The 14,303-nt window shown below is 35.9% G+C and overlaps 1 protein-coding gene across 1 annotated transcript in view; it reads right to left on the bottom strand.

The window, feature by feature from the left end:
* DNAI4 (dynein axonemal intermediate chain 4) overlaps window positions 1-14,303 on the bottom strand; it is a 90,990-nt gene that overhangs the window by 63,259 nt on the left and 13,428 nt on the right. The window contains 1 exon segment of the mRNA XM_049618516.1: window positions 7,929-8,106. Coding sequence (XP_049474473.1) covers window positions 7,929-8,106 — 178 coding nt within the window.

The following is a 14,303-nucleotide window of genomic DNA, read 5'->3' as shown; positions in this document are numbered from 1 at the left end:
ATATTTATTCATAATATTATCTTATGATCTTTTGTATTTCTGTGGTATCAGTTGCAACATCTCTTTCATTCTGATTTTATTCATTGAACCTAATTTTATTTGAATTTCCTCTCTTTTTTTTCTTGGTGAATATAGTTAAACATTTGTCAATTTTTTTATCTTTTCAAAAAAACAGCTTTTAGTTTCATTGACCTTCTCTATTTTCTTTTCAACTCTGTTTCATTCATTTCTGCTCTCATCGGTTAATTCTTTCCTTCTGTTAACTTTGGGCTTCATTCGTTCTTTTTCTAGTTCTTTGAGGTGTAAAATTAAGTTGAGACTCTGTTTTGTGAAGTAGGTATTTATCTCTATGAACTTCCTTCTTAGACCTGCTTTTGCTGCATCCCACAAATGTTGGTATATTCCCACTTTCATCCATCTCATGGTATTTTTTGATTTCTCTTTTGATTTCTTCTATGACCCATTAGTTATTCACTAGCAAGTTGTTTAGTCTCCACATATTGTTGAACTTTCCAGTTTTCTTTGTGTAATTAACGTCTAGTTTTCTAATACTGTGGCTGGAAAAGATACTTGATATGATTTCATTTCTTTTCAATTAATTAAGACTCATTCTGTGGCCTAACATAGGGGCTAAACTGGAAAATGTTCCATGTGTATTTGAGAAGAATCTGAATTCTGTTGCTTTTGGTTGGTATTACCCTCTCAGAGGATCCATTCATTTTTCTTCATTCTTTTTTCCACTCTGTTTTTGGCTTGCATAATCTCTATTGATCTATCCTCAAGTTTGCTAATTCTTCCTTCGGACGGTTAAAATCTATTATTTAGTTTCTCTAGTGAATTTTTAAAATTTTGATTAATGTACTTTTTTCTCAACTCCAGAATTTCCATTTGGTTTTTATAATTCCTTTTTGGTGCAACCCAGAAACAGTATTTTAGTTTATTTATTTATTTTTAATTGAGATATAGTTGTTACATAAGATAGAATCGTTTTAGGGTACAACATAATGATTTGATATACGTATATTGCAAAATGATTACAATAATAAGTTTACTTAACGTCCATCACATAGTTACAAAATTTTTTTTTGTTATGATGAGAACTTTTAAAATCAATTTTCTTAGGAACTTTTGAATATACAACAGTTTTAAAAAGTTACTTAAATTCCAGTTAGTTAACATACAGTGTAATATTAGCTTTAGGTGTGCAATATAGTGATTCAATACTTCCATACAATACCTGGTGCTCATTACAAGTACACTCCTTAATCCCCATCACCTATTTAACCTCTCCCCCACCCACCTCCCTTCTGATAACCATCAGTTTGTTTTCCATAGTTCAGAGACTCTTTCTTGGTTTGCCCCCCTCTCTTTTTTTTCCTCCTTTAGTCATTTGTTTTGTTTCATAAATTTCACAGGTGAAATCATATGGTATTTGTCTTTCTCTGACTGGACTTATTTCACTTAGCATAATACTCTCTAGCTCCAACCATGTCATTGCAAATGGCAAGATTTCATTATTTTTTTTTTTTTACGGCTGAGTAATTTCTGAGTAATATTCATATATATATATGAATTCATATGAATTCATATATGAATATGAATATGTATGAATTCATATATATATATGAATATATTTATACACACACACACACATATACCTCACATCTTCCTTATCCATTCATCAATCAACGGACACTTGGGCTGTTTCCATAATTTAGCTATTGTAGATAATGCTGCTATAAACATCTGGGTACATGTATCCCTCTGAATTAGTATTTTTGTGTTCTTTGGGTAAATACCTAGCAGTGCAATTGCTGGACTGTAGGGAAGCTCTATTTTTAACTTTTTGAGGAATCTCCATACTGTTTTCTAGAGTGGCTATACCAGTTTGCATTCCTACCAACAGTGCAAGAGGGTTGCCCTTTCTCCACATCCTTGCCAAAAAGAGTTGTTTCTTTTGTTGTTGATTTTAGCCATTCTGACAGGTGTGAGGTGATATCTCATTGTAGTTTTTATTTGTATTTCCCTGTTGATCAGTGAGGTTGAGCCTCTTTATTGATATTTTCTATTGGATGTGATGGTCATCAGACCTTCTTTTACTTCTTTATTCATGGTTCCTTTGGTTCTATGAAGACATTTATAGTGATTTCTTTTAAATCTCTTTTTGTTAAATCTGACATCTGGTTCTTCCCCCAGTTTCGATTGCCTGTATTTTTTTCTTAAATATGGGTCATATTTTTCTCTGGGTACTGATATCTCCTTCCTTTCTAAAACTTGTTATTGCTATTTGCTTGTTCATTTGTTTAGTGATTACCTGGATTATTTTAGTGCGATTTATTTCCCCATAATGGGTTGAACTGTGTCGCCCCACAAAGACATGTTGAAGTCTTAACCCCCAGTACCTCAGATTGTGAAAATAGGGTTTTTGCAGACTTAAGCAAGTTAAGATGAGATCATTAGGGTAAGCCCTAATCCAGTATGACTGATGTCTTTATAAAAAGGGAAAATTTTGACACAGATATACATAGAGGTAAGACATTATGAAAACACACGGGGAGAACACAATATGAAGACAGAGGATTGGAGTGATAGATCTACAAACCAAGAAATTTCTATGACTACCAGAACTAGAAGGGAAACAGATCCGTTCTTATCGTATTCAGAGAGTGCATGTTCATGCTAACACATTGATTTCAGATTTCTGTCCTCCAGAACTATGAGACAATGAATTTCTATTGTTTTAAGTCATATAGTTTGTGGTACTTTGCTAATGCAGCTGAAGGACTAGTATGCCCCCCCCAACCCCACTTACCCCCACACAATGTTAATTGTGCTTCTCAGGGACAAATAGCTTTGGGTATGCCCCAAACCATCCTGGAGTGACAAAGGTACTATTAGGGCTCTCTACTATACTTCTTTTTTTAAAGATTTATTTTTTATTTTTAGAGGAAGGGGAGAGGGACAAAGGGGTAAGGGAGGAGGGAGGGGGGGTTGAGAGAGAGAGAGAGAGAGAGAGAGAGAGAGAGAGAGAAAATATCAAGAAGACTCCATGTTCAGCACAGAGCATGACACAGGGCTCAATTCCACAACCCTGGGGTCATAACCTGAGCCAAAATCAAGAGTCAAATTCCCAACAGACTGAGCCACCCAGGAGCCCCCTTTCTACTACTCTCACCCAGTCCACACTCAGCTGTTAAACTTCACTAACTGCCAGTTGACTGTTCTATTGTTTTCAATGCCCTGGGGCACAAATTCTCTAATCCAATCAAATTGTGGCTGCTTTCAGGGACTATTTTCTGAGGTCAATGTTTGATATTGAAAATGCTCCTCCCAGTAGCCTTATTCTTTCTGCCTCTGAATTTGACTACTCTAGGTATCTCATATAAGAGGAATCACACAGTATCTGCCCCTTTGTTACTGGCTTATTTCAATTAACATAATATATTCAAGGATCATCTATACCCTAGCATGTGTTGGAATTTCATTTCTTTTTGAAGCTAAAAATTTTCCAGTGTGTGTGTGTGTGTGTGTGTGTGTGTGTGTGTATCAAATTTTGTTTATTCATCATCTGCTGATGGAAACTTGGGTTGCTTCCACCTTTTAGCTATTGTGAATAATGCTGCTATGAATATAGGTGTACAAGTATCTGTTCAAGCTTCTACTTTCAATTCTTTTGGATATAGACCAAGAAGTGGAATTACTGGATCATATGGTAATTCTATACATATATTTTTTATTTATTGGTATTTTTATTTTCTAATTTTTTGAGAGGGAGGGAGGAACTAGAAGGAGGAGAGAGAACATCTCAAGCAGACTTCAAACTCAGCACAGAGCCTGATATAGGCTCAATCCCACAACCTTGGGATCATGACCTAAGTTATAATCAAGAGTCAGATACTCAACCTACTGAGCTACCAGGTGCCCCTGATAGGTCTATTTTTAATTTTTTGAGGAATCACAACACTGCTTTCCATAGCAACTACACCATTACACATTTCTGTCAACAGTGCACAAAGTTTCCAAATTCTCAGTATATTCACCAACATTTGTTCTTTTCCTTTTTTTTTTTTTTTTTTTTTTAGCCATGGTAATGAGCCTTAGGTGATATCTTATTGTGGTTTTGATCTGTAGTTTCCTAATGATTAGTGATGTTGAGCATTTTTTCAAGTGCTGTTGGCTATTTGTAGATCTTCTTTTGAAAAGTATCAAGTACTTTGTCTATTTTTTAATTGGGCCACTTATTTGTTGTTGAGTTGTAGGAGTCCTTTGTATATTCTGAATATTAACCCCTTATCAGATTTTCAAATATATTTTCCTCATCCCATAGGTTGCTTTTCTTTCTTTTTTTTTTTTTTTTAACGTTTATTTATTTTTCAGACAGAGAGAGACAGAGCATGAACGGGGGAGGGTCAGAGAGAGGGAGACACAGAATCCGAGACAGGCTCCAGGCTGTCAGCCCAGAGCCCGACGTGGGGCTCGAACTCACGGACTGCAAGATCGTGACCTGAGCCGAAGTCGGCCACTCAACCGACTGAGCCACCCAGGTGCCCCCCATAGGTTGCTTTTCATTGTGTTGTGTCCTATGATGCAAAGGTTTCTAATGTTTGATGTAGTTCATTATATCCATTTTTTTCTTTTGCTGTATATGCTTTTGGTATTCTATCTAAGAAATCATTGCCAAACCAGTCTCAAAAAGTTTTTCCCTATGCTTTCTTCTAAGAATTTTAGTGTTGTAGCTATAAGAGCTTGATACGTTTTGAGTTATTTTTGTATATAAGAGTCCTACATCATTCTTTTGCATGTAGATATCTAATTTTCCTAACATCTTTGTTGAAAAGACTGTCCTTTCCCCATTGCACAGAATTGGCATCCTTGCTGAAAGTCATTTGAACATATTTGTAGGGGTCCTCTGTTGTTTTCTATTGGTTTATGTGTCTGTCTTTATGCTACTACTACACTACATTGATTACTACAGTTTCATAGTAAGTTTTGAAATCAGGAGGTGTGAGACCTCCAACTTTGTGGTTCTGTTTTAAGATTGTTTTGGCAATTCGGGGTCTCTTAATATTCCATATGAGTTTTAAAATAGATTTTTTATTTCCACAAAAAAATATCATTGAGGATTTGAGAGGGATTGCATTGAATCTGTATCTTGTTTTGGGTGGTATTGACATCTTAAGAAATATTCCAATGTATAAACAAGGGATGTTTTCCCATTTATCATCTCCTTTCATTTATTTCAGCAATTTTTGTAGTTATCGGTGTACATTTTTCACTTTCTTAGTTAAGTTTCTTCCTAAGTATTTTTATTATTTTTGATATGCTGTAAATGGAAATCTTTTTTCTTAATTTTTTTGGATTATTCATTGCTAGTGTATAGACACACGACTAATTTTTGTGTGTTAATTTTCCATCCTACAACTTGCTGAATTTATTAGTTCTAAGTACTTTTTTTTTAAATTTTTTTTTAACGTTTATTTATTTTTGAGACAGAGAGAGACAGAGCATGAACGGAGGAGGGGCAGAGAGAGAGGGAGGCACAGAATCGGAAGCAGGCTCTAGGCTCTGAGCCATCAGCCCAGAGCCGGATGCAGGGCTCGAACTCACGGACCATGAGATCGTGACCTGAGCCAAAGTCGGACGCTTAACCGACTGAGCCACCCAGGCACCCCTAGTTCTAAGTACTTTTTAAAAAAATGTTTATTTATTTATTTTGGGGCACCTGTGTGGCTCAGTTGGTTAAGTATCTGACTTGATTTCAGCCCTGGTCATGATCTGAGCCCCTGAGATGGGCTTTTACGTATCGTAATACTATATAATATGTATGTATTGTATATATGTATGTATAATATACACATAATACATATAATGTATATATAATAATATATCATTGTTATGGACTTAATGTTTGTATACACCCCAAATTCATATTGGTCTCCTAATCCCAATGTAATGGTATTGGAAGGTAGAACCTCTGAAAGGTAATTAGGTCATGAAGGTTGGGACCTCATGAATGGAATTAGTACCCTTCTGAAAAGAGGCCAGAGCTAGCTAAATCACTTTCCACCATGTAATACACTGAGAATATACTGAGGATAACTTGAAAATTTAGCAGTCTGCAACCTGGAAGAAGGTCCTCACTAGAACCCAACCATGCTGGCATTCTAATCTTGGGCTTCCAGCCCCAGAACTGTGAGACATAAATTTCTTTGTTTATAAGCCATCCAGTCTATAATACTTTGTTATGACAGCCTGAGATAATATAGTATCCATTTGTTAAAATTATATAAGCTTATTTCCATTGTGTGGCTATTATAAGCAAAGCTGCTATAAACATTTGTGTATAGTTTTTATACAAACTGATACTTTCTTTTCTCTTGAGTAGATACCTAGATGTGGAATGGCTGGATGATATAGTAGGTATATATTTAGCATTGAATAAAGTGCCAAATGGTTTTTCATTTTTCATTCCTACTAGCAGTGTATGAGAATTGCTCCTCCACATACTTGCCCGCATTTGGTATGATCAGTCTTTTAATTTTAGCTATTCTAATAGGTGTACAACAGTATCTCATAGTTTCAATCTGCATTTCCTAATGACTAATGCAGATTGTCATTTGATGTGCTCCTTTGCTATCTGTATATGTACTTTGTTGAAGTATTTGCTCAAATGTTTTGTTCATTTTAAATATGAGGTTGTCTTAATATTGTTTTGAGAATTGTTTATATATTTTGGTTATAAGTACTGTATCAGATGTTTGCTTTATAAATAATTTTTCCCATTGTATGGTTTCTTTTTCCATCCTTTTAGCATTCTTTCAAAGATCAGAAGCTTTAATTTTGATAGAGTCCAATTTACCAATTTTATCTTTTTTTAAATTTTTTTTTATTTAAAAAAAAAATTTTTTTTTTTAACGTTTTATTTTATTTTTGGGACAGAGAGAGACAGAGCATGAACGGGGGAGGGGCAGAGAGAGAGGGAGACACAGAATCAGAAGCAGGCTCCAGGCTCCGAGCCATCAGCCCAGAGCCCGACGCGGGGCTCAAACTCACGGACCACGAGATCGTGACCTGAGCCGAAGTCGGACACTTAACCAACTGAGCCACCCAGGCGCCCCTACCAATTTTATCTTTAATGGACTGTGTTTTTTCGGTCATATCTAAAAAAATCATTGCCTAGCCCATTCAGATTTATATATTACATACTTTTCTGTATATATATTATACTTTGATTAAAAGTTTTAAAAATTCAATTCTTAGTTAAATGTTTTCTTCTTATTTTTTTTTTTAACATTTATTCATTTTTGAGGGAGAGAAACAGAGAGAGAGAGAGAGAGAGAGAGAGAGAGAGAGCGCCAGGGCATGAGCAGGGGAGGGGCAGAGAGGGAGGATCCAGGATCCAAAGGAGGCTCCAGGCCCTGAGTTGTCAGCACAGAGCCTGACATGGGGCTCAAACTTATGAACCAAACTTATGAACTTATGAGATCATGACCTGAGCTGAAGTCCTAGGCTTAACCAACTAAGCCACCCAAGTGCCTTTTAGTTAAACATTTTCTAATGAGATAACCAATTTGTGATAATTTATATTTGCTAGAGTACATTACCAAGAAGAATGGATGTTAGCTTTACTACCTATATTATAGCTAGGTTAGCTATTATTAACACTATAATCAACTAGTTCTTAAGGTCATGAGTAGACTTTCCTCACTCCACCCTAATGTTTCTATTACCAGTAATGAATTATAGAAGCCAACAGCCAATGTTACACTGTAAGATATGTCATGTGGCAAAGACTCTAACAAAATCAATGTATCAATATTAGAAGTGAGTTCATTACTTCAAAGCAGGATATTTTCTACTTTTAACATTTCAGTCAAGTTCTTTATGATGCCATTTTCAAATAAACTCAGAATTCTAAAGAATATTACCTGTATGACTGTCCTTGGGGTGGAAATACTCATTTTTTCTGCTTTTATCTCAGGTGCAATTGTCAAGGTTTTTGACAGAGCCATTCTGCTTTGGTTTGCACCACTATATCCTTTTGTTTGGGTTCCTTTTACTGTGCTGATAAAACTAATAGACTTCTTTGGCTGTGGGCCAGTGCTCCTATATCAAGAAAAGATAACATAACACGAAGGATTCATGATTGAAGGAAAATTAACCAACAATAAAAATCAGACTTTCATTTAGAAACATGGAAACAATCTGAACATAGGTACAAGAAAGAATAATAGCTACTTGAGAGTTCAATATGTATAAGCATAGTTCTAGAATGTTTACATACATTGTATCACTTTTTTTCTCATAATCCTTAAGAGGTTGTTATAAATATCATTTTATCTAAAATCAGAGAGGCTTAAAGGGAACTATTCCTATGAGAGTTGAAATCTGAACCTAGGTAGTCTGATCCAAAGTCTACAGTGATTTTTCTGGTCTCAGTTTCCTTATCTGTAATATGGGGATATTAACAGTACCCTATTCACAGATTATTATGAGGATTAAATGGATTAATTTGTATATTATAGTTAGGAAGTCTCTGGCACATAGGAAGCATAAGTGAGTGTATAGGGCAGTTGCATAGGCAGAATGAAGCATGAGGAGTAAAAACTGGGAAGAATATTGTGTTTCTGCCTGAACAATTACATAATAATCTTTAATAAGAAGAGAAGATAACATCAAAATGTATCCTGGAGAAAAAAAAAAAAGATATGATTTCACTTTTCTATACTCTGCAAATTCCTTAACACAAAAACCTACCTTATCATTCCTTTGTTCTAGTACTCTGTATTACGGATTTCTTCTAGTAAACAAAGATGATCTTCCCTCAGATTATAAAAAGGAAATAGGTTTCCAAAGAAAACATTTTAAACAATAATTTTACTTTTCAAATCATAAAAGATCAGACAAGAATGAAATATTTTTAAATGACAATCAATCCACTTTTCATGTTTTATTTTTCTTCATAGCATTTATTACTACTTGCCACTTTGTTGTTGTCTACTCCCTTACCAGAATGTTAGCATCTTCAGGGTAAGATCTTTGTCTTGTTAATTGTTATATTCCTAGAACCCACGACAGTACTCAGGATATCGTGGTCTCTAAAGAAGTATTTTTTAAATAAATGAATTCCTGCAATGAATTCATGCAATATTTCAAATTTACATTGTCTTAAAGTATTTTACTCTATCCTCCCTCCTTCAATGTCTAAATGACTTTATCTTCAACATCTCTAAGAAAATAAGAACAAACAATCTGGTTAAAAGCTCCTTAAATTATTTCTCCATTGTCTTATATTCTTCTTCCATATCCTACAAACTCACCTAAACACATCTTTCTTTCTTTCTTCTTTTAGTAAAAGAGTTGCCATTCTTATCTAAGGCTAATCTTTCTTCTTGTGCTCTGAAATCTGTCTATTACTACTTTCTCAGGGACTATTGTACATCAATAATTCCTTATCCACTACATATTATTTCCTCTTTTCCCCTTGAACATATAATTATGCTCCATTCATCCCCCAACTAAAAAATCCTTCCTTTAGCTGTGTCTTCCTCTGTTACTTTATCTACGCTTCCTTTCATAGTCTAACTCTTCAAATATTAGTAAATAATACTGTCTACTTCCTTATTCCTTATTGGCTCCAAAATTCACTGCAATCTAGTTCCACCTCTCCTCGCCTACCGCATAGAGATTACTTTCATTACAATCCCCTAGTGCTTCAATTTGTCAAATCCAAGGGACTCTTTTCAGTACTTATCTTTGTAGCATCTGACAGTTAACTCTTCCCTCTTCTGGGACATCACTGTCTCTTATTTTTCAACCTCCTTGGGACCTCTAACCACCTGACCCTTCCATTTTGGACTAATTTGTACCTTTTAGGTTTCTTGTCTCTCTCTATTTAATCCAGAATCTACAACTCACTAATTGAATAACTCTTTTACCATTATGTTCAACTTGGATTTTCTTTTTCTTTGACCTTTTGCCCTATCCTTACAAAAGCTAGTCCTCCCATTTTATTTCTCCTTTATTAGTTTCCTCTTTTAAAGATTACACTTAAGCTCAAACCCCAGTTATTAGTTTGTTCTCTCTCTATACACACACACACACACACACACACACACAATATCCCTGAGTAAATTTACCAACATCCATAGTTTCAATGACTACTTCTATTCCACTTCCTTATGGAAGTCTATCATTACCACTACTACCTCCTTTCTTCCATCCCCTGAAGATTTTATATCCTAAATTACTGACTCTCTCTCAAATATTACTTCTGGCATAATTCTTGAGTATTTCAATATCCATGAAGGTAATCCTTTTAATGTTATGGCCTCTTATAACTTGAAGCCTTCTCACATACATGATCTAGCCCTCCTTGCTATGTCAGCTACTTATTCCCATGGTCATACATGGTCATCCCGTTGCTAAGGGCAAGGTCAACTATCACTTCCTTTTTTTCCAGCTTATACACCCTCTGAATACCCAAATTCAAACAACTCTATTCAACTCCCTTCAACTCCATTGTCACCTTAGAGTCCTTGATTCTATCTACCATGTTTACTCCCTTCCCCATCTCTCTCATGCAATCTCTTTCTCTCCTGAGCTTACAGTTAATAAATATAAGCCATAATTAATTATAGGCATACCTCGGAGATATTGCAGGTTCAGTTCCAGGCTACCACAATAAAGCAAGTATCACAATAAAGTGAGTAAAATGAATTTTTTTGGTTTCTTAGTGCATATAAAAGTTATGTTTACACTATAGTCTATTAAATGTGCAATACCATTATGTCTAAGAACACAACATACATATCTTAATTAAAAAATACTTTATTGCAGGGGTGCCTGGGTGGCTCAGTCATTTAAGCTTCTGACTTCGGCTCTGGTCATGATCTCATGGTTTGTGAGTTCGAGCCCCACGTCAGGCTCTGTGCTGACAGCTCAGAGCTTAGAGCCTGCTTCAGATTCTGTGTCTCCCTCTCTCTCTGCCCCTACGCTGCTTGCACTCTGTCTCTCACTCTCTCTCAAAAAAAAAATAAACATTGAAAAATTTTAAAAAAATACTTTATTGCTAAAAATGTTAACTATCATCTGAGCTTTCAGTGAGTAATAATCATGGATACGGTTCATGATAAGAAATACAATAATAAAAAAGTTTGAAATATTGTAAGAATTACTGAAATGTGACACAGTGCCAAAAAGTGAGCAAATGTTGTTTGACAAATGGCTCCAGTAAGACAAGCTCAACACAGGGTTGCCAGAAACCTTCAATCTGTAAAGTACACAGTATCAACAAAGTGCCATACAGTGAAGTGCAATAAAATGAGGTATGCCTGTGTTATAATCTTTACTTACATTCTCATCTTCCTTTTCCTTTTCCTTTTTTAAATTCACTGTATTTGCTGGCAAAACCAAAACTATGATCCATTCCAATCATCTTCTTATGTTGAGCCTTGCACCTGTGTATCAACCATGTTTCTAGCTTCGGGTAAACCTGATGTTTTATCATTTGCCATAAATGTATAGGCCCAATATGTCTTGTTCTGGACAAACTGATATGCTCAAGTTACTGTACCTTGGTTTCCCGACTCCTTGTCACTCCTTCCCCTCCCAGGGATACAATTTTCCAATGCGAACCAGTCTATCCCCAACCATCTCTCTTATCAGGCTCTCACACTGTGGGCCACTATATATCTTCCCTAATCACCCTATAGCCAGGTACCAGACAACTTGGGATGGTCCCTAGGTTCCAGATCCCACTGAAATGATTCAAACTAGTCCAGCTTAAGCCTGTTCACCATGTCTCACTCTACCTTCCTACCAAAAGCACAATAGAGATGGGCCCACAGTTTCTCCCTTTCCCTCTGCCTGGTGGCTAACCACACTGCTTCCCCATGTAGCCCCCTGTAGCATTGCCTGCCCTCTCCTCTTGGACACTATGAGTAATAAACTATTTTTTTCAATGGCAATCACTTCCTGATCTGTTGACCTTCCTATACCTCTAATTTTCTTTAATACACTATGTTTTAATTGAACCTGTACAGCTAAAAGAAGCTGGAGAAAAAACATCCAAGTATGATGCCAGGTCTCACTTTATGGATTTTTGCTTTAAAGTGTGTCCTTAAAATTAAAAAGTATATGGAAGCCAATGAAAATGATAACACCACAACCCAAAACCACTGGGACGCAGCAAAGACAGTCATAAGAGGAAAGTACATAGCAATCCAGGGCTTCCTAAAGAAGAAAGAAAGCTCTCAGATACACAACCTAACATTACGCCTTAAAGAGCTGGAAAAAGAACAGCAAATAAAACCCAAAACCAGCAGAAGACAGGAAATAATAAAGATTAGAGCAGAAATTAATGCTATCGAAATAAACAAACAAAAAAAAAACCCAGTAGAACAGATCAATGAAAACAGAAGCTGGTTCTTTGAAAGAATTAAAAATTGCTAAACCACTAGCCAGTTTGATCAAAAAGAAAAAGGAAAGGACCCAAATAAATAAAATCAAGAATGAAAGAGGAGAGATCACAACCAACACAGAAATAAAAACAATAATAAGAGAATATTATGAGCAATTATATGCCAATAAAATTGGCAATCTGAAAGAAATTGACAAATTCCTAGAAACATATACATTACCAAAACTGAAACAGGAATAAATAGAAAATTTGAACAGACCTATAACCAGTAAAGAAATTGAATTAGTAATTAAAAATCTCCCAAAAACCAAGAGTCCAGGGCCAGATGGCTTTCTAGGGGAATTCTACCAAACATTTAAGGAAGAGTTAACACCTATTCTCTTTTTTTTTTTTTTTAATTTTTTTTTCAACGTTTTTTATTTATTTTTGGGACAGAGAGAGACAGAGCATGAACGGGGGAGGGGCAGAGAGAGAGGGAGACACAGAATCGGAAACAGGCTCCAGGCTCCGAGCCATCAGCCCAGAGCCTGACGCGGGGCTCGAACTCACGGACCGTGAGATCGTGACCTGGCTGAAGTCGGACGCTTAACCGACTGCGCCACCCAGGCGCCCCACACCTATTCTCTTGAAGCTGTTCCAAAAAATAGAAATGGAAGGAAAACTTCCAAACTCTTTCAAGGCCAGGATTACCTCGATTCCAAAACTAGACAGAGACCCCACTAAAAAAAAGAACTATAGACCAATTTCCCTGACAAACATGGATGCAAAAATCCTCAATAAGATATTAGCCAACCGATCAAACAATACATTAAAAAAATTATTCACCACAACCAAGTGGGATTTATACCTGGGATGCAGGGCTAGCTCAATATCCACAAAACAATTAACATGATTCATCACATCAATAAAAGCACAAGAACCATATGATCCTCTCAATAGATGCAGAGAAAGTATTTGACAAAATACAGCATGCTTTCTTGATAAAAACACTCAAGAAAGTAGTGATAGAAGGATCATACCTTGAGATCATAAAAGCCACACATGAGACACCCAACGCTAATATCATCCTCAATGGGGAAAAACAGAGCTTTCCCCCTAAGGTCAGGAACAAGACAGGGATGTCCACTCTCACCACTGTTATTCAACATAGTATTGGAAGTCTTAGCCTCTGCAATCAGACAACACAAAGAAATAAAAGGCATCCAAATCCGCCAGGAGGAGGTCAAACTTTCACTCTTTGCAGATAACATGATACTCTATATGGAAAAGCCAAAAGATTCCACCAAAAAACTGCTAAAACTGAATCATGAATTCAGCAAAGTTACCAGATATAAAATCAATGCACAGAAATCGGTGCATTCTATTCACCAACAATGAAACAACAGAAAGAGAAATCAAGGAGTCGATCCCATTTACAGTTGCACAAAAAACCATAAAATACCTAGGAATAAATCTAATGAAAGAAGTGAAAAATCTATACACTGAAAACTATAGAAAGCTTATGAAAGAAATTGAAGAAGACACAAAAAAATGGAAAAAGATTACATGATCCTGGATAGGAAGAACAAATATTGTTAAAATGTCAATACTACCCAAAGCAAGCTACATATTCAATGCAATCCCTATCAAAATAACACCAGAATTCTTCACAGAGCTAGAACAAATAATCCTAAAATTTGTATGGAACCAGAAAAGACCCTGAATACCCAAAGCAATCTTGAAAAAGAAAACCAAAGCAGGAGGCATCACAATCCTGGACTTCAAGCTATACTACAAAGCTGTAATCATCAAGACAGTATGGTACTGGCACAAGAACAGACACTCAGATCAATGGAACAGAATTAGAGAACCCAGAAATGGACCCACAAACGTATGGCCAACT

This window comes from Panthera uncia, assembly GCF_023721935.1.
Source record: "Panthera uncia isolate 11264 chromosome C1 unlocalized genomic scaffold, Puncia_PCG_1.0 HiC_scaffold_4, whole genome shotgun sequence".
Classification (NCBI taxonomy): domain Eukaryota; kingdom Metazoa; phylum Chordata; class Mammalia; order Carnivora; family Felidae; genus Panthera; species Panthera uncia.
The sequence above is the reverse complement of the archived record's forward strand: the minus strand, read 5'-3'. Positions and strand labels throughout refer to the sequence as shown.